Below are 20,992 nucleotides of genomic sequence, written 5' to 3' on the forward strand. Positions count from 1 at the left end.
AGCAGCCTATGGAGCTGTTTGCTTATGCTCCTGACTTGGAAAGTCCAGCTATTACTAACCACAGGCAACACAATCAGTCCAAGGCCAAAAAAAAAAAAAACATACAAAAGACAGAAATGATGTTCATACAGCTCTGGGTGTTTGTGCTGGAACTGGAGAAGCTAAGTTCCATTTTAAAGCACCATTGATTTTTGCTGCATGGTGGAAGGTTGTTCCTCCTGCCTACCATCACCCTATAATTAACAATCCTAGAATGACCAAAAACCCACAGGGTGGAAAGGTTTTAGCTAACACCTGCTGTTGTTTATAAGGTTTGATCTGTAACATACATTAACTGTGCAAAAAAATTATTTGCTGCATACAACACCGATATGTGGAAAAAGACAAGTGAAATATAACAGAATAACTCAATCAGAAGGAATGATGAGAGTGATTATTTTGCAAAAGCTGCTAATCCTCGCTTCTTGACCCATAGTAGTCTTCATCATCCAGAACAGCTTTTGTGATCTAACCCAACCATGAGCAAAAACTTCCTGAAAACTTCCTAAATATATAAAAACAATGCTCACCTCTTACCATTCAAATAGACGCTAATATAGAATGCAAGTTCCTCATGGCCTCATTAAACCCAACAAAAACCTAATAAATGACCCAGCAGCTTTTCCTCACAAGAGACTGAGAGATCCTTCAGATGTTTTTTCTTCGGTGCAACTTGCACATATGTTCTAACAGGAAGCACCTTGATGCACCCCCCCCTTGGACAATCTGGATAAAGGCACTATGCCCTCCCCCTGCCCCCTTCTTCCCCCACTTTACCTCCTTATGCCAGGATCAAATGCACAATTAAGTGCCATGTATAGCGTGGGGGAAGCTTAAGTTCTCAGGGTTTGGTTACATGAGAAAGCTTCTTCATCTCCCACAAAAAGCAGACAAGCCTCCCAGTGGGATGCCTGGCCCATCTTCCCCCCTCCGGGGCTCGGCTGGCCCCTCCACGAGCAGGCAGTGGGAAAACCGGTGTATACAATAGCGGTGCAACTGTAACTCCCTCACGCTGTTTTATTTAGACTTCCAGCAAACCTGTGGGGATGGAAGGAATGTCCATTGTTCCCTGAAACCATCCCTTGTGGAAATGACAATAGTCCACAATGGCATTTTCTGGACAGACAGCCGCTTCTCGAAGTTCTAATTAAAAAAAAAGCCTTTTCTGAATGAGCGCAGCTCTCCCTCCACTGATGACATCACAGAGCAAAACAAAGCCCATGCAGGCACATATAAAGGGGTCACTTATGCAAGAGCTCAGTGATGTCCCATGTGAGGGTGGGCAGTCCCATTCATTATTAAACAGCTTTATCATTGACTCAGTAATGGCACATGCACAGAATGTGAAAACAGGAGCGTTGTTGGTCGTCCCAATTGGTGTAACAGGGACAATCATTTGGTTTTACAGATTTTAGTGTGAATATACTAATTTATATACTAATTCTCTCAATCACCTTAAGTTAGACAACAGGGATGGGGATATATAAATAAAATTCTGTACAGTGACTTTTAGCCTAATAACTACCTGTATGTGTTGTATTGAATAAAAGCATTAAAAATGCATAAAACCCTAACTCTGCAAAGGCTTTTTGAAAGCTTACATCATAATCATATAAGGAAGCACCACTAGATGGAATTTCCTGAATCTGAATATGCAAATGTTGTTGTCTGTGATAGGCCTATATAATTTTGACATGAAATGTTATATCCAAGACTCCTCCAATTTTATTTAAGGCTTTATTAAAATAATATACAAATAACAAAATGTCATTTATGTCTGAAGTTGAAACTGAACAGAGCATGTACTGGAAGTGGCGTAAGGACTGCAGGACTCGGGTGGTTACTGGGTCAGAGTTCACCGTATAGAGCTGAACAACCGGAAAGTTCACTTGCTCCTTCTCACCAAAACCAGAGCACGCCAACGACTTAGAGTGAGTTGCAGATCTAGACTCTTACACAAGGTGACTGATTAGGCAATTTCAAACGGCCAGTGAATGGAATGTTAAAGATGACCCCCAGGGAGGCTGAAACCTCTCTTACCGGTTCACCCAGGATCACTTTCACCCCACACCTTCATTAGGGAATCCAGCTTGCCTTCTCCATCTGGGCCGTTGCTTCTAGGCCAGTAGGACTTTTTCTGTGAGATCTGAGTGAGTCTATGATTGTGTAACATTACTGTTTATGGAATTCCTCATATAAACACTCATTACCAACTACTAGGCTGGACTTGCTGGTCATTGCCACGCAGATAAACAAGCATGAAATTAGCAACTCTAACGTCACATGAAGAAGAAGATTTTTTTTTATCCTCTATCAAACTAAATCTCAGAATGAAATATTACAACAACATTTATTTTTTATATAGCCCATAATCACACACAGTATATCTCAATGGCCTTTGACAGGCCTTACAGTTGACACCCCAAAACTTGACCCTTCTGCACACAAGGGAAAAGCTCTAGGAGAGAAAAAAGTAAGGATGAAACCTTGAGAAGGAGAGGGATGCCCTTCCAGGGTAGAGGGAGCCTGTAATTGGGGTCAGCGCAGGGTTGGTGATGATTTGTCCAAGAAGAAGTCCTACAGTTGTAGTGGAGAAAAAGTCCAAAGTGCAGTAAAAAGCATCTGTCCATGTTTGGGGGTACTGGACAGTGCAGAGTAGGTTTTAGTCCAGTGTAACTGTGTACATTGCGTGTTCGTTATAATGCTACGGGTCCATTTTAGGATCCCTGTAGCTTTAGCCGTCTTCAGGGAAGACTCACTATTGTCTGCACGTCACCCAATCGACCACTCATGAGTCAGTGCCCTTTTCCCAGAGGGGAACAAGTCATTCTCAGAGACAGAAACTCCCACGTTTCATACAGGAGAGAGTGTGGGAACACCTGCCTTGTCATAGACTGCTTAGGGCAAACCTTGCACAATAAAGAATAAAAAAAAAAAACCTCATAATAATGCCTTTGAGTTTCTTATGGAAAGTCTTATGTGATCTTGATGGCCCACAGAGTCATTAGAAGGAACGTTACGGAACGTTAATGAAAGCCGGTAAAACCCACATCACAACACACACATTGGAAGTATACGTTCCTCATTAAGAAAATATACTGCATCTCTATGGGACCCTCATGGTAACCAAGCCTACACCGGGTGCACTGCAGGGCATGTCCTCAAAAACCTATGGAAATGCTTAAATATTACATGAGCAGCTGAAAAAAAATATCGTTTCCCTAAGCAAAAAGGTTCTAAAGGGAAATATTAACAAGAGCAGGATGCGTTTGCTCCTGTGTGGCTGAAAAGAAAAAACGGAATGTGTAGAGACATGATTCTGTAGGCTACAGAAAATTACAGAAAAAACTTTTTCATCCTGACATACAATGGCAGTCTACACCGACATGACAGAAGTAATTAACAATGAGCTTTCTCTGACTGAAAAATGAGTGGGCAGATTTCCTCGCTCCAATCCGACGTTAAATCCAGCGTTCTTCTGCCAGTCTCCACACGATCTGGCGATGTGGCTGTTTATCTGGCAGATGCCATTTACTAAGCTAAATCTGGCATTAACGGTAAACCCTTTGCTTTGTGCCAGACCTGGGGACCAACACAGAAGCTCTGATCAAATTCCAGTGGGAAGAAACCAACTAAGTCTCGTAGCTACGGCTACAGATTTCGTGGGATGAAGCGCAGGGAGGACAAAAGAGGCAAACAGACTGACAGGGAACCGTCACTCGGACCCGTCCAGGGAATTCGGGGGACTCAAGAGCATCAAACCCATCCGATCAGGACAGCAAAAATTCCATAAATGCGCAGCAAAACATTAGTAATTGTTGAATGAAGGGTGTTAACGGTTACACTTGCATTTTAACACAACAGCGATGCAACAGGACTCATGCAAATCACTGCTTTACGAGCAAAGACGGATGGTTCTGAGGGGCCTGTGAACATGACTGATGCATCACATTAATCATCCTGATATTTATGAGCGGTGGCATGACTACCAGATCTGACAGCTACAGGGAAGAACTGAGTCACTTTGTCGTTGTAACGCTGGGTGCTCATCCGGGGGACACGATCATCACCTTCCAACCGCGTGGCCCAGCGCTTGAATCTTGCGCCGTCCCCGCACACGGCTTCCCGGGCGCCTGTCATGGCTGACCACTGCTCACCAAGGGTGATGGGTTAAAAGCAGAGGACACATTTTGTTCTGTGCACAGTGTGCTGTGCTGCAGTGTACCACAGTGACAATTGCCTGTGCCCTGTGAAATGAACTGCAAGTGTATTTGACTTTTTATTTTTTTGCACCCTGGCATCCCATGAATGGACACATAAATGCATGGAAAAATGGACACATGGCTTCAACAAAATGTAGAAAAATTCGTTGCTATTGCATTTTTTTCTCAACGCGAGTACTTCAGACGCTGGATTAATACAGTCTTTATCAGTCAAAGACAGGATATAATGGACAGAGGGGGGTCACAACAGCAAACCTATCGATTGTTATGATATTATTGATGCTGATTGTTTAGGAGAAGAAGAAGAGGAACAGAACTGAGGTCCAACAATGCCCTCCCCAGTTTCTATCCCTTTGTACTTGTGCTGTAACACCATACCCTGTTTTGTCAAGTTGCTGCTGGATGAGGAAGCATTACGTTTTGACCTTTTGCATACAATAGAGGACCTTTTGTCCCCCTGCAATTCGGTCTGCATCACAGAAACAAAAATAAACGTGCTGTTGTAACGAAACATCAATACATTCAAGTGTGAATGCACGCATGTAAATGCATTTTACAGTATATGCACCATTAATAATATTCAATTATCGTATTTAATGTATTGTATATATCAACCAAAGAAACATAAAAGCACATATTGACACATGAAACTATTTTAGGATATTTTGTCATATATCATATTCCACAAAACATGAGGGATTTAATTCCAGCGCAAAACACACCACACCGCACATGAGGCAATTTCATCTCCTGCAAAAGACATGTCCGAACACGTCTGTCAGCCCACAATGGACACGTCTTCTGCTACAAGTACATTTAAATCACACGCAGCGGCCCATGCAACGATTCGAGGCCCTCGGAAAGCTGCACGGAGGGCCGAGCGGCGACAAGTGCATGGAAGGACACCCGCAAATGTCTTTCTTCTTCCCGATTCATCGAGGCAAGCGCTTTTCTTTGGTAGCAGGCAGCATTCCTGTCATAGTCGGCGGCCGCGTGAACGGTGCCGAGTCCATGCGGCTTCGATAGCGCCCTCCCCTCCAATAAGATGCCTCGGCGACAATGACTAGCATTACCAGCATTAGCAAGACACGCCACGCCTCGCTTGTGCGCGTCTATAGAGCATGCCGAGGATTAAGGCCGTCACGGACGCGAACTGACCCCCAGGCGCCGCACTACCTGAGGTGGCACTTTTTCCCCCGCCGCATCGCACTGAGCTCGGGGTTTTTGTAATGGCCAGCGGTCCGGGAACACACAGGGGCCCCAACGCCGCCCTCGCTAAGCTCAGATGATCTGCCAGATCTGCAATGGATATGGAGAGGGCCTGAATGGAGCATCAGCATGCCGGGCTCACATTGGCTGCCTGACAGTTGTCCTCTTTTCACCTCGCCGGTCTATCCCAAAAGGAACCACTGATTTATGAGCGCGCACGACAACTGGCTCCAACACGGTGGGAAGAGACCTTTTTTTTTTACATTTGCTGTCCTCTAGACAAGGAAAAATGACACAAAAGTAAAAATTAAAGCATTAACCTTGAGTTCAGGATGTCCCCTGTCAATGGGCCGCATTAAAGTAAATCTTTGACAACGGGCAATGCAAATGTGACTTCTCCAAAACTGGTCCAATGGCTCAACTTGCCGAGCTTAGGGATAAATTGAACCGAGGCGGTGGGAAAAATGGACTTTTTACTATATAATACTGAGCACAACTGAACAATTCCACCCATCAAACAGGGAGGGTAAATGCATGTGTAACTGTAGCCTACCACAACAAAACTCGTACGTAGACCTGCGTGAGAACATTGCCACCACGTCAGTAGGTGCAGTAGGTCCTCACAAAGATTGAGGCCCCTACCTTTTATAAAACATATATTTGACATAAATAAATTATGTGACTTATAATCTTTCTGATTTCGTGTATTTTTGAGTCTGTTTAAAGGGAGATCAGAATTCGATCAAAAAAATATCCAAAACTTAGATGACATAACAGATTCCTTCGATGACATAACTGGTTCCTTTCCCTGCAGGGAAATATGACCGAGAAAAAAAACCCCGAATTTGTGTACTGATGTTCATTCACCCGCTCACTGTCCAATTATTACACAACACCCCCACAAGCGCATTAATCCGGCCAAACTGTACAATAATGAGGTACTTTGTTGGGACAGGAAGTGAAATGTCAACGTCCTCTTAATGAAACGACTCCTTTGAACAGTTTCTGGTGTCTCTTCGAGCCAATGCACATATACACACCCCGAAAAAGCAGCAGACGGCGTAACATCCCGTTCCTCGACCCTGAAACCCTGGCCGGACGGCCCAAGAGGAGCACACGCAGACCAAACACACACCCGCGGCCTTTATTTCAGATCGTTTAATACCGATGACCCGCTCGGCACTCTGATCACGAGCCGCCACTCAAAAAATAACCCACGAGCAAAACTTCTCACGCCCGTCAAAAGCACTACGACCGAGGCCTCCGGGAGTCAAATGTCTGCTCATGCGGAAAGACACTTGGGAATTAAAGGAAGGAAGTCAAGGGTTCGGTTCACAGGGGCACCTCAGACTTTCCCATCACACCGCCGTATGGGTACGCATGCTCGAAACACTCCAGCTGGCTTGGAAAGGCACGCCAGGCACTTCCGACTTTCATGAACGAGTGGGAGTCGGACGCGTAGGGAGCGGGGAAACTTTTTGCAAGTGCGAAACTATTCATCCGGATTTTCAACTAGAAACATTCCCCGAATAGCACAGAGGATCGACTGAGAGGAATATCAGACGTGGGTTCCGGAAACTATATTTGGAAAATGACTCAACGGTGTTCCGCTCCTACGGCAAGTGTGTGTGTGCGTACGTATGTGAAAAATCAATAATACAGATACATTTCATTACATAATACAGCAACTTACCCCCCGTATAAAATCGTACACACACACACATAGAGACAATGATGTAATTGGTCATTTTTTAGGCTCCTGTAAGAGTGTCTGCTCACAATCAGCCATTGGCCCAATGGCCTAAGGCATTCAACTGTTCTGGGTTCGCTTCTGCACAGCCCGCATGCCACTCTGAGCCGGCTCACTGCTTGGAGTCCCCCGAAAACCCCGGATCAAGACCCCCATTTTCTTCCTGATTCCGCTGATTCAGCAGCACAAGAGGCGGAGCGCCTGTGTACCTTGCTAATCCTCCTCACATTCAGGCACTGAAGGCGGTTTTCAGGTCAGTTTAAGCCCTCTGGTGAGCAAGTTGTGTTCAGCAGGTCACATGGATGTTTATTAGATGCTCTAACTGAGTAACTACAAAGTAACAGCGATCAATACACTCCGGCATAGAAGCTACACTTTGGTGTTTATTCAAGTACAAAGAATGTCTAACCTCAGTTACTGGGAATTCAAAACTAACAAATCAACGTTTCACACGACTGATCTGCCCCCTAATACCGTACATTCCAGTATTCCATTACGCACCGTTCATATTGATCTGCCGTCTACAAAAAATCAGCAGATTTAGAACGACTGTGAACAATCATATTCTCATCAATTTCAGCACTGCCCCGTGGTCCTCTTAAACTTACACATACTGTAAAACAATTACATTTTCATGACCATTTACGTTGGTAGATTCTCACTGAAGGCATCAAAACTATGAATGAGCACATGTGGAGTTATGTACTTAACAAAAAAAGGTGAAATAACTGAACATGTTTTATATTCTAGTTTCTTCAAAATATCCACCCTTTCCTCAGATTACTGCTTTGTACACTCTTGGTATTCTCTCGATGAGCTTCAAGAGGTCGTCACCTGAAATGGTTTTCCAACAGTCTTGAAGGAGTTCCCAGAGGTGTTTAGCACTTGTTGGTCCAGCTCACCCCAAACCATCTCGATTGGGTTCAGGTCTGGTGACTGTGGAGGCCAGGTCTCCACTTTTTGTTAAGTACATAACTCCACATGTGTTCATTCATAGTTTTGATGCCTTCAGTGAGAATCTACCAACGTAAATGGTCATGAAAATAAAGAAAACACAAAATGAGAAGGTGTGTCCAAACTTATATATATCAATAAACCTTAAGCCACATGTCAGTTTGTTCTCCATATGATATCTTTTAAATACTGCGATCCTTTTGACGCGAAAACCTACTGAATACAACGAGACACAACGAGACGGGAAATCGTGAGAATAACGTTGATTGCCACGCCGCTGCTGTGCTGGATGATCGAAGCGCCGACGGCTCCGCACACTTTCCGCGAAACTCACCTCTCATCCAGTCCACAACTTGCTTCGGCGCCCACTTCGTTATCGGCTCCATCACAAACATACTCCGGCTCATTCGAGCTCCGGATCCAGCGGGGAGAGGTGGTGGAGGAGGCTCGCCGCGCTCATACTCGCGCCGCCTGTCACGCCCGAGCCGCGACTCCCGGCGGCCCCTCGGCTCCGTCGCGCCCGCTTTCATGCGCCCGCGCCTCGGCGGCGGATCGGGTTGCCGCCGCCGTGCACGGGTTCCGGGGGGAGGAGCGAGCGCTCCACACACGTCCGACCGGATCCGGCACACACACACACACACACACACACACACACAGTCAGCGCGGGGGTCTGGCGCAATGTTGCCGTTGGACGCAGTTATGGCACTTTCCTTGATGAAAGGCAGAAGATTTTTTTTTTTTACACGCGTTTTATTTGCGTAAACATTATGTTTTACACGCATATATAGAAAGTAAGCCTGGTTTTGATATATTGATTTTGAACAAGCGAAGAATCCTTAGCATTTATGAACTTTGCAAGATTGAAAACAATAAAATCACCTGTGGCGCCCCCTGTCGGCGAGCGATATAATGTCAAGTGATTCCCAACCTTCCTACTCAGTAGCCAATTACCCACTCAGTTAAAGACAACTCGACTATATAGACTTTATACGTGTAGTATTTATTGTATAGTATAGTATTTGAACCCAGTATATGTTGAGACATCTAACATATAATGGCATCAATGGTAAACTTGTATCATTGATATAATAAACATATTAACCAATGTATAACTAAAACCAGAAAAAAAAACTTTGGAGCAAATGTCTGGCCCTGTTGTCTGTAATTCTTTCTACTGTGTTTACTTCTGTTTTAGCTAACTCTTCATTGGGGTCTGCCACCCTGCAATGGTCCTGTGCAGGCAAAACAATGGAGGAACCTGAATTGACACAATTGTAACAGACATAGTATTGCAAATTTTCAAATGCACAGAACTCACACTGCCAAAGTCACACAGACAGGCATAAAGCTGACGGTGCACAGAGAAGGACACCAAGGGGAGACTTGAATAAAGCTTCACACAGGAAAAATTCTCAGGGAAATCAGGAAACAACGCTGTGGGAGAAAGTCCAGACCCCTGTCCAGGGACCATGGGCCTGAAGTCCTAATGAGATTCCAGGGCCCTGACAGTAATCCAGCTCTGTGAGGTCCATAAACGATGAGCACTGTCAGAAAGTCAGATGGAATGATAAAACTATTCACAAAATATTTTCGGATTGTTTTCGTGTGCGACAGCTATAATCAGTGAATCAGTCTCCCCTTTGCTCATGTTCATGTTTTGGGTGTTGCCAGACAAATCTCTTTTTATAACTCTTCCAAACTTTCCCAGGGGAGGATGAAAAGAGTGTTTTGGAGTTTGGTCCGACCTCGCCCTCCAGTGTGATCCGCAAGTCAAGTAATGCTGGTGACCCCAATCCAGGCCGAAATGTCTTTTTTTAGTGTCTTAGTAACTGCATAGGGAAAAAAGCCGGAAAACAAGTGATTCTAGGTAAACGACAGTATGCAAATATCTCCACCCATCCTGTGGTTTTGCTCTGTGCTGCTGCTGTTTAAGGGTTGTGTGGTCAGCCCTTGTACGGACAGGTACAGATGCTTTGCCGTTATGCTGGGGGGTGGGGCTACTGTACACATTCACACAACAGGTGGCCTCGGGAACAAAAGGCCGCACCCGTCCTCTCCACCCACGAAGAAACGCACCTCGCTCAGTACCGTTCACCCCCCCCGCCACACATATTTCACAGATGGAGGTGCAATTGGCACCCACCTGCAATTATTACCCCCTCCGCACGCATCCATTTGGGCAATAAAACACCGGAAACAGACGCACAGCGTGCACTTCTGCTTTTTGCCGCGCCCCCACTAACCCGCAGATGACCTGATCGTCCCTGTTGCCCAATGTTGTACATTTCCCCTTTGTTGATGGAATATTTGCCACACTGATAAAGAGCCATAGAAAATCATCCATTAATCTAGAAAACTATACTAAAACTATACTCTGTCTTTCTGTGTGCTGCAGTTACTCCATTTACAAAATGTAGTTACCAGATAATAACTGAATATAACAATAATATAATAACTAAATGCATATGTTGCCAGTTCCTGATGTTTTAAGGAATAATAGGGGCTAAATAACACAGTGGAGTTGGTTGTTCATTTGAAGCTAATTCGCGCTAAGGGATGTGGAACCATGAATCCACTATTAGGAAGATAATGACATGGTATGAAAAGATAATGTGTCAGAATATGAAGACATTCTTGCTCGTGTCCTGCACTGCACTTTCCAACGTGCCACTTTTTCTGCATTTCTGTAGGTGAAGGGCTGCCTCTGCACTGTGTTTTTTTTTGTGGGGGATTGTGCATATAAGGTTTCTGTTGAGATCAAATGTTCTACAACAAACCGGTTAAGAGCACAATGGTGTCATTCACGACCCTTATTATTTTATTGTTAATTGTTAAATGAATTAAAGAATTAAATCCATTAAAATGCGAGAAATAATAAAGCCTGGGAAAACGCTGGTCAGGGTTTTAAAAACCCTGCTGAACCTGTGTTTTGGGAAGGTCTGCTGCAGACAGCAGTCAGATGGAGTTGGATAAAAGGGGGGAGAGACGTAAACACTGATCTGCACCTGCACGACGAGGCGGCGCTGATTATGACACAGTGTGATGAGGGACTTGAAGAATGTGTGTAACCTTAACCCTGACTACTTACTAACTTACACGCTTACTATGCACTTCCCATTGTTACGAAAATGCAGTTGTTACCCCTCAACTATAATTCCCTTACTAATGTGTAAATTCTTTTGTGCAAAATAGTGCTGGCACTGGCATTGATACCGTAATACATTAAATATCAATGTTAGTGCTGCACATAACATGGCTTAAATAAGCCTATGCTATATGTCTGTGCTTCTTTTTGTGATATACATTACTAATTCACAATAGATTATGAATAAAAGCACAATATATTTTCATATCTGAGACATCCGAGCAGCTTTTTTTGACTGGTTAGAGTGGACCGCACAACTGCTGGGTAGCTGCATGTACCTCACCATGATCTGATCCATGTGAATACAGTCACTGGTGCATCACTGGGATTTGAAATGCCTGGCCCTCACAGCCCTGGTGATCTATGGGAATGTTATTACACGGGCTACAGGAAGGTCAAAGGTCCTGGGGTCCTATCAGGGCATGCGTTTGTGTCTGCGTGCAACGGGAACACCCAATTCACACAGGGCTTATCTCAGCAGCGTGCCACGACGCAGAGAATGGCCCTTTCGCTGCTTCCTGTTTACTCGCAGGATCTCAATGCTGTTGCTTGCTCGCGTCCAAAAAGTCCACCGCGCAAGACAATGTTGACGTCTTTCCCCTCCGACTCTCCCTGACATTCCAGTGTGGGACCAGAGCAAAAACACACAGCCCTCGCAAGGGAAACAATGCATGCCAATAGACTTTGTGACACGCTATTTTTAATGAAACGTTTATTTTTACACTGCTGAGATGCATGACCTAAATTGGTAACTTGTTCAGCAATGATAAAACAGGTGTTGACCATAAAACATTCAGTAAAATATAATTTAAAAAGGATGAAAGAATATGTATATACAAGCACATATATACAGTAAATACTGTATTTAACAAGATTAGCAAGCAGCAATAATTCAACAAACGCCTGGTTATGCATATATATAGTAAAAACATATAGAAAATGGCACAAAATTGTAGAATATTGTAGAGTCACATTTTCCCATGTGATTTCCTGGCATAAAGATGCCTCTGTAGGAGAGAGAGGATGTGGGGACATAAAGAGAGCACTGTTGAAGCAAACACAGAGAGGACCCTGTATACTAACAGCACCCTGTCCAGGTCCTGGAGGGCCAGTATGAGAGTTTTTTTTTGGCTTTTCATAGATAACATATGAACTAAGTCTAGGACAGTTCTTTATGTAGTTAACGATGCATTGGGACCCTGTGACATCTGGATGGAGTAAAAGGATGGAAGGCGGGGTTACATCTGCTTTTACATGTTGAGATACTCCAGAACAAAGACCTGCATGATCTTGTTCAGATTATGGATGGTGGCCCGGTCCAGGTTTTGCTCATTGTCTTCAAACGTGTGCCAAACAGAGGGGAACGGCGTGGGGATGAGATGAAGGATTCGCACCCCTGTCACCAAAAAGAAGATAAGAAGGTAAGATAATGCTTTAGTGACCTCTAGAGGACAAGCAAGTAAAGAAGGGAAGTGAAGAAGTGGCTATGTTGGCTTGCACACTAATAATCTATTATTAATATATATTATATAATATATACTATATTTTTTATTTTTATATATATGTCTTAGTGGTCCCCTAATACTAAAAGCATTAGGCAAAGTCTCTTTTCCGAAATTCAGCCGTGGTACAAAGTTACAGCCACTTTTAGCCAGTGGTTCCGCCAATCAGCGGCTGCGACATTTTTGTGAACCTGACAATCTTTTCTGGACCTTGCAACTGTTCTGGAGTGTCGTTTTTGAGTTCTGGCAATCATCACATGAGTTTGTGTTTTTATTAGTGGTGGGCCGTTATCGGCGTTAACGTGCTGCGTTAACGTGAGACTCTTATCGGGCGATAAAAAAAATATCGCCGTTTATCTATTCACAAAGTTGGGTTGGGAGCTGGGTCTATACTACGCAAGCTATTGTGCCGGAGTTAAATGGTTACACTAGATTTATAAGTATATTTCTTCTTTCTTGTGTCTTTTAGTTTCTTATTTCCTTAAGACTTTTATTTTGTTTTTGAGACCCGGTTCAGGTCTCTTGAACACATGGCGTGAGTTGTGAGAGATGCGTGGGGTTTGTGTGCAAAAAGTTATTTGTTTCATTTTAATTTATGTACATATTAGGAATATTTTGCATGTGTGTTATTTTGTGGATATTTTTTATGTTCTTTTAATACTGTATATTGTAGAGAGAGGTGCAGAAAGATGCGATGTTCTGACGCAACCTTGCTTTTTGTACAGAATACACTTTGCACAGAAAATCTCTTGGGTGTCAGCTCATCATTTGTGGTTCAAGAAACGAAATCAAAAAGTTACACAATGCAGAAGAAGAACCGCTACACTATGATGACTTTCACCTTGATATTTTAGCGCGGATGTATAACTAGCCGAACTGCACTGTAGGGGGCGAGAACGAGGCTTCGAACTGTGAAATTACCACATCAAACGAGATGAGCCCCTGGTCTAATGCGCCACCTGGTTTGAGAAACCCGTTCTCAAAGACTTACTTTTAGTCATTATTTGGGTAGCACACATATTCTGAATGCCTTCAGCAGAATTCAAATGATTAATTTTGCTTACTCTAGATTAATCTAGATTAATTCCAAGATTACAGTGAGATTAATCTAGATTAAGAAAATTAATCTATGACCACCTCTAGTTTTTATGAACCGATTGATTTGAATTCTAAATTGGAACGAATTCTGTCAGAGAAGTACAAATCTCCCTGTGCAACTGCAGCCATGTATTATTTACTACTCAGTCAGAACAATAACACATTTCTTTACACTTATGTGCCAAATACATTTTATTGTACATGCCTCAAACATTGAGATAATGATTGTGCATAAAACAGTCACCTCGATTTAGAAACGGTATGTGGTCATCCTCGATTGGACCCACAGGTAGACCAGGCCAGAAGTACTGGACTTCACTGGGGTGATCTTCCAGCTGGCCCATTATGTGCAGCCGCCGCTCTGGGAAGATGAGAACACGAGGTGATTAGAACCCGCAGCAACCTGCTCTAGCAGCCTCAGAGATGACACTGAACAGATGAAACAACAGAAGGAGAAGAGCCAGCTCACCAATGTTCTTCAGCCTGGAAAGCCACCTGGCCGTGTTTGGGAACTGATTCCCAAAGCGAGGAGTAGGTGCTCCTATCAGGTCCAGAAGCACAAACAGATCCTTGAAGACAGGAAAAGGAAATCCAGGGGCATCAGATAAAACACTTATTCCTCACTTTCCCGTGGTCCTCAGAAGAAAGTGAATGTTTTTATTCGATAAAGCAAATGTTATTATAAAATGAGTGAAAGAGTTAATGTAATTATGGATAACATAATACTTTGATTGTGAATTCGGCTCGGTGGTGTGGATTTGGATTATGTGCTGGTTTTTGGGAGATATTAAATAATAATCTGTAGGTCACAGTAGCCTGCACAGTAATGTGACTTGGGAATGAGTGAGGGACTCTGCTGTGTAACGCACAATAGCGTGCAGCTGGTTGGAGTTCATGGATCCAGGTGGATGGGGGGTCTCCTCCATTTTCTTGGACAGGTGGCGGGAGCCATACAGAGAGTCTGTGGAGCTCCACTGATACAGCGCTTCCTCACCGTCAAAGAAGATCAACTGCAGGGACAGGTCTGGATTGGATTCCTGATAGAAAGACAGAGAGCCAAAACAGACGGAAAGAGGGCTCCATGTCAGACTGTTTACTTCATAATATATTTAAGATCTATACTTACAAACCATATTTTCATTTTTCATTTAGTAAACAAATGTAATTTGATTGATGTTAATTTAAAACTGACATTAGCTTAAGGTTCTGGAAATTTAGAGATTCTTGATTATTATTTAGGTTTAGAAAGCCAAAATCTTGTCCTTCCACTTCTTCAACTTATTATTTTTCATCTCCAGTCATTTTTCTAAATGCATCTCCTCCTCCAGTTTTCATCAGACAACCTCCAAACTTCACGTGTTTATCCGGCCTATAGTTAAAGCTTTTCTAAACAATACATGGTCATTGACTTAACATGGGACCACTTTTCGACAGCCCATCATGACAATTTTATTGTTGACACCTGAATTGCACTATACCACATCTCCATGATCCCCTCTTTGAGCTCATTCACTGTATTTCCAAATGACACAAATTTTTCATTTCTTCTTTTTTTCCCCATTGACTGGACATGGGATGTGAACCCATGCCCAGTTCCTCATGCTGCAACATATTGATATGAAACTTGATATACCTCTTCATCATAAGCCAACTTAATTTTCTCTTTCCCTTTTCACCCCCTCTTCTCCTTTATCATTTCTTATCACTTCATCCTCCCATTCACACACATGCATTTTACAGGGCAACAGTAATAACACTTTCAGACCTCCAACCACCACATATTTCACATATTCACAAATTCAACCAATTCAACCACATTTTCCCTTCAACTCATCCCCAATCCTCCGCTCCTTCTTTACTTCCCTCCATCGTTCCATTGAAGCCCATTCCTTTAACAGAGCAACAATAATCACATTTTCAATTGACATGTCCCAAAACGTCACCAAATTTATCGTGACGCATCGTGGCCAGACTCATTAGCATTTTTTATGTTTGCCTGCTGGCATTAAAATGCTAATATGCATTTTTGCTGATATGAAGTGAAGTCAAAGTGAAGTGATTGTCATTGTGATACACAGCACAGCACACAGTGCACACAATGAAATGTGTCCTCTGCTTTTAACCCATCACCTTTGGTGAGCAGTGGGCAGCCATGACAGGCACCCGGGGAGCAGTGTGTGGGGACGGTGCTTTGCTCAGTGGCACCTTGGCGGATCAGGATTCGAACCAGCAACCTTCTGATTAACTGCTAGGCCACCACTTCCTTAAGTGCTAGGCCACCACTGCCCCATGCATTTATGCAATTTCAATTAATCTAATGATTTCACTTTTCCCCTTTATCTTTTCTTCCTCTAATCTTTTTACCTTTCTACTGCTTTCCAAGCCAAAATTAGTTTGTTCAGAAACTTCCCTTTTCTAGTTATGCTTTTCAAATAAGTATTTTTCATGATACGGACATCACCTGGCACTCCAGGCCAGGTTTCCTTTTGTGTGCCTAATCTCTTTGACTTGGTGACACCTGTATAATGTTATAAATGTTCCTGTATGTTTTTAGTCCACTATTCCTATTCCTATCACCAGGTTCTGTGTTCATCATTATGTATCATGTGTCATTATTAACTGAAGTGAAGTGATTTTCATTGTGATACACTGCAGCACAGCACATGTGCACAGAACAAAATGTGTCCTCTGTCCACTGCACCCGGGGAGCAGTGTGTGGGGATGGTGCTTTGCTCAGTGGCATCTCAGTGAGATGCTTGGGATTCGAACCGGCAACTTTCCGATAATTATACAACAGTGCCCTCTGGTGGTCGAGGATCACACAAAATTAATTACATGAAAATGTATCCAAAATAAATAATTATTAATAAAGTTACAGGAGTTAATCTGCACTGAATAAAAAAACAATTCTGAACATTTGTGTGTGTCTCAGTGTTGTGTTCAGTCTTTAGTGTGTACCTCAGCGACAGTCCTGCCAAACAAACATCCTCCTACTTGGCATCAGGGTGCCCTCTGCCAATCACAGAACCTCCCTAAGGAATTCAACATGGCTAAAGAAGCTGCATGTATAATAGGGTGTGTGGCTTACTGCAGTGTCAGCTATGATTCCAAAGCATGGGAATCTAAAAACTGAAGTGCAGCTTTTCCTCCGAAAAAAAATGATTGAAAGTTGATTCAAAAATGTATCAACTTTCTAAAATCCCTACCTAAATAGGATGGTGTTAGATTCTTCCAAATGCAATTGCATTTTGTTACCTGAGAGAACAAACTCACCTTCAGAACCTTCAGCTCTGGGTCTAGGGCACGGGCCAGCTCCAGTAGCATAGCACAGGGCACGGCTGAGTCTGTGGCTCCCTGAAACTCCACACCGTGCCACTGCGGGGGGTAGTACTTGGAGTCGAAATGGCACGCCAGTACTAGGTGACGCCGGGCAGATGGGTAGAGAGTGGCAATAATGTTGTTGAAGGGCATTTGCCCGTAAGGTGTCTGTTCAGAGAACTGATCTTCAGTTATGTCCCAGCCTGCCTTAAGACCACCCAAAGTGGATTTGATGTGCTGGAGGTAAACACAAACGATATTTTGGTTAATCTCATGTTATTGTATGTTTACGTAAAAGCTAATAAAGTTAAATTCTATAGTTCCTACTTTGGAACAATGAAACAACAACTAGCTTGTGTCTCTCATAGCAACAGGCCATTGTGAGTAACAGTGGTGCGTTTATGATTCATGACTGATTCACTGCAAGCACATCAACCATCATCGCATGACCTGAAAACCAAGAAAGACGTGTCTTAAAAAACAGCTCGTGACCAACATATGACGCATATTTCTTTACACCATTGCTGAAAACTCCATTGTGAAATGAAACGTCACATGTTACCAGAATGGTCTCCATTCTAGGCACATTGCACAATTAAGCAAAAATAGGAAGTGTTTATGAGATACTGGCAGTATGGACACCCAACAAATGTATAATTCTCTTATAAAGAAGTTAATCAGCCACAGGTTGAGAGTGATTTGATGGAGATAGGAGTGTACTGTGTTGTATTGTGTGAGATTGTAGCACTAACCTGCTGCACTGCCACACTGCCAGCTGAGCCAGGGTAGCGCGTGACCAGCAGGGGCCTCAGGTCCTTCTGCCACATGCGTGTCAGATCGGTGTGAGACAGCACCCTGGTCAGGTCATCGGGGCTCAGAGTGCTTGCCTTGTGGTAGACCTGACAGACAGGACAGATGTGAGACATTGTACATATAAACAAAACCGCAGGTATGGCCGAATGTACATTTACATTAATAGTTAATATATTTTCATCTATTTCCATTATACTCATTTTTTAAGGTAAATTGTGTTCAGTGACCCCTTTGAGGACAAATAAAGTAAACGAAGAAGTAAATGTGAGTATTATACATTTCATTTTGCAATTACTCAAAGGTATGACAATTGTCACTGAATTAATATGTCATTGTGTGTGTGCAGGCCAGTGGAAATAGAGAAAGGTAAGATATGGTATTTTTGTTATAGCCAGGACCATTTCAAGGCATTTTGGGGGCCCTGACAAAACCTTGAAGGCCAACCAGGCATGGCTCCATGATTTACTATTTGAGGAATATTTATTTGTGTGTAGTTACCTTGACACCACTGCAATTGAAGACATTAGTTGATTTAAATGTGCATGAAATTAATATAGGCATATGAGGCTCGGTTTGACATCACAAAATGTCATGGCAGAGAAGACTAGATTCATTTGAATTATTTAGCAGCAGACATTTTGCATGAAAACTAACAAAATCAATATTTTGTATCAGTATATATTTCTGTATTTCTGTCTTTCTGAGATGCAGTTAATTAGTTGGGTGTATGAAGAAGATAATCATATGTGTCTTGTTCTCTGTAAACTGTGCACAGCTTGCAGTAGTTTGTACATGGTCCCTTAATCATTAACACGGTGCCTTAATCATTAATACGGTCCCTTGAAGACACAACTCCTGTAAACAAAAAAAAAATTTCCATTACATTTTTTAAAACATGCACTTTATAGTAGACTAATGTTTTTTTTAAAAAACATGAGACATGGTCTGAAAAGGAATGTGAAAATGACTATGTACTCTTACAAGCGCACATAAAACTTCCATCTGCTTGTACAGAACATAACATTTGCTGGGCGGAAAGGATTTTCTTCAACATATTTATACATTCCCTGATCCCACAAACCACAGAGTTGGAAACTACCCACAGTGAGGAGCGTGTTTTGCTACTCAAACTCACTATATTACAGTGCTTTATTCCTCCTCATCCAAACTATTTCCTTCTTGTCAGGCATTTCTACATATGCCAGGTGGACAACTCGGTCTCTTTACTAGCAGAACCATGACAATATCTCATCTTCGATGAGCCAAAGAAAACAAGCCACAATTAAGAAGCCTTTCCAGATGATAACGTATTGGTCTCATCAGTGGCCGTGGTTCACTGGAGTGAGAAGCACGATACAAAAAAAAAAAAGACCCCTAATGAGCACCTCAGACATGACGTGAACACGCCAACTGCATTTTCCAGACGGTCATGCATGTGTTGCCAAACAGTGCTGGCGAAACCTTGCCAGATATCAGACCTCTCATTCCAGCAGGAAATTACAAACACATGGAGTCAGTTCTCCCAAAAAGAAGAAAATAAAAAGTGAATATGCAGAGCAGAATATATGTACCATCTCTAGGATTTTGCCTTGATTTTTAGGATTAATATATAAATATGTTTTATATTGTCTCTCTGCATGGAAATATGAAATGTAGGGGTTAAAGGTAAAACAATTGTTTACTATTTCCCATACACATTTGGTCTGATCTCAAAGTCCGTCCACTCCTCACACAGATGCATGATTCCAGTGTTTGTATGCAGTTCGGGGGTGGCTGGATGGGTCGATAGTGTTTAAATATGCTAATCTGTATGCCCCACGTACACCGAACAGGGAGCCACCATATGCTCCTTTAAATGAAATGAATTAGTCCTGTCTGATTAAATAATGTGCTGTGAAGGCAGATGCGTATGAGAGATAAAAGAGGGTTTTGAAAGTCTTTTACGCTTGATCTTAGAACATTCCCCGCAAATACCGGAACTCTTGCTGAACAGGGAAAGAGTTAAAGGGCCAACCGCTGGATCTATAAATATCAAGATCCACAATTGGTGGATCAATGATGATGAGTGCGGTATCATAGCAACAAGGCAAAGAGAAGGACCCGAACAACAGGAGCACTGGGCCAGGCACGTCCAAACAGCAACCCGGTTAAGACGTAATTACTGTGTAGCCCCAAATGGCCCCCGGAGGTTATGGAAATCCTCTTTCAAAACCCTCTTTTATGTATTATTCCTACCCGTGTCACGAGGGAACTGCCTGGATTGAGAAATGTGGCACGGCCTCCCAAGAATGAGTAATTCTATGAATCTGTAGGTACTGTATCACTATAGGTATCACTACAGTGTCTGCATTAGTAAATGATCATTATAATTACATTACATTCCAAAAGTCATAGACCATTCTATAACATTGTTAATATAATGGAAACAAACAAACACATATTGCCTTTGCTAAAGTACAATTGCACTGAATACCAACGCGTTTATTATAACGTAACAACGCGTGTAGAATCCACGAGTCACCACGAGTCCAACTCGACAGCGCGGCGCGCTTCCACGCTCCCAGGCGAGGGAGAATAAGTCTGGTCGGGTACCTTGAGCTGGGTCCACGGCACCAACCCGTCCTGGGCGCCGACGAGGCCGGCGAGCGTCAGGTACGCGCCGATCACTCGCACGGCACCAGTCTGCATGCTTCCAGCTCGACTCGACGGGCTCCGGCGATCTCCTCGCCTGGCAGCCTGGCGGTCACGTGGGGCGCAGACCGCCGCCCCCACCCTGCAGAAGAAAAGCTCCCAAAAGTCATCACACTGATAATAGCTGGTTGTTTTTATTATGGACAGTAACAACAGTTCGCAAAAAAAAAAAACAGTTCTCATTTAGCAAAAATTATTTTATCTGAAATTACAAATCTTGTTTATATTATTGATTTTTTTCTCGTTTACG

At 43.0% G+C, this 20,992-nt stretch overlaps 2 protein-coding genes across 3 annotated transcripts in view; both read right to left on the minus strand.

Moving 5' to 3' along the window:
* Positions 1–8,806, minus strand: part of LOC114793182 (connector enhancer of kinase suppressor of ras 3-like) — a 39,507-nt gene extending 30,701 nt beyond the window's left edge. For both annotated transcript variants that reach the window (XM_028984970.1, XM_028984961.1), the window contains exon 1: positions 8,510–8,806. In XM_028984970.1, coding sequence (XP_028840803.1) covers positions 8,510–8,705 — 196 coding nt within the window. In that variant the 5' untranslated portion in view covers positions 8,706–8,806. The remainder of the gene's footprint in view (positions 1–8,509) is intronic.
* Positions 8,807–12,015: 3,209 nt separating this feature from the next.
* Positions 12,016–20,820, minus strand: qpct (glutaminyl-peptide cyclotransferase). Its single transcript, XM_029000629.1, has 7 exons — positions 20,644–20,820; positions 17,991–18,137; positions 17,194–17,475; positions 14,790–14,957; positions 14,390–14,489; positions 14,165–14,281; positions 12,016–12,716 (listed from the first exon to the last, which is right to left on the minus strand). Exons 1-7 carry the CDS (start codon positions 20,737–20,739, stop codon positions 12,571–12,573), a joined length of 1,056 nt encoding a protein of 351 aa, XP_028856462.1. The 5' UTR covers positions 20,740–20,820; the 3' UTR covers positions 12,016–12,570.
* Positions 20,821–20,992: the final 172 nt, after the last annotated feature.

This window comes from Denticeps clupeoides, chromosome 1 (assembly GCF_900700375.1).
Source record: "Denticeps clupeoides chromosome 1, fDenClu1.1, whole genome shotgun sequence".
NCBI lineage: Eukaryota > Metazoa > Chordata > Actinopteri > Clupeiformes > Denticipitidae > Denticeps > Denticeps clupeoides.

What these genes read in the sequence shown, in the direction of transcription:
- qpct (XM_029000629.1), bottom strand. Translation starts at nt 20,739, where the DNA reads ATGCAGACTGGTGCCGTGCGAGTGATCGGCGCGTACCTGACGCTCGCC. An exon ending in TGCCGTGGACCCAGCTCAAG is followed by an intron (nt 18,138 to 20,643) that starts GTACCCGACCAG and finishes CCTGTCTGTCAG; the next exon opens with GTCTACCACAAGGCAAGCAC. An exon ending in TTCCAGGCTGAAGAACATTG is followed by an intron (nt 14,282 to 14,389) that starts GTGAGCTGGCTC and finishes TCATCTTCCCAG; the next exon opens with AGCGGCGGCTGCACATAATG.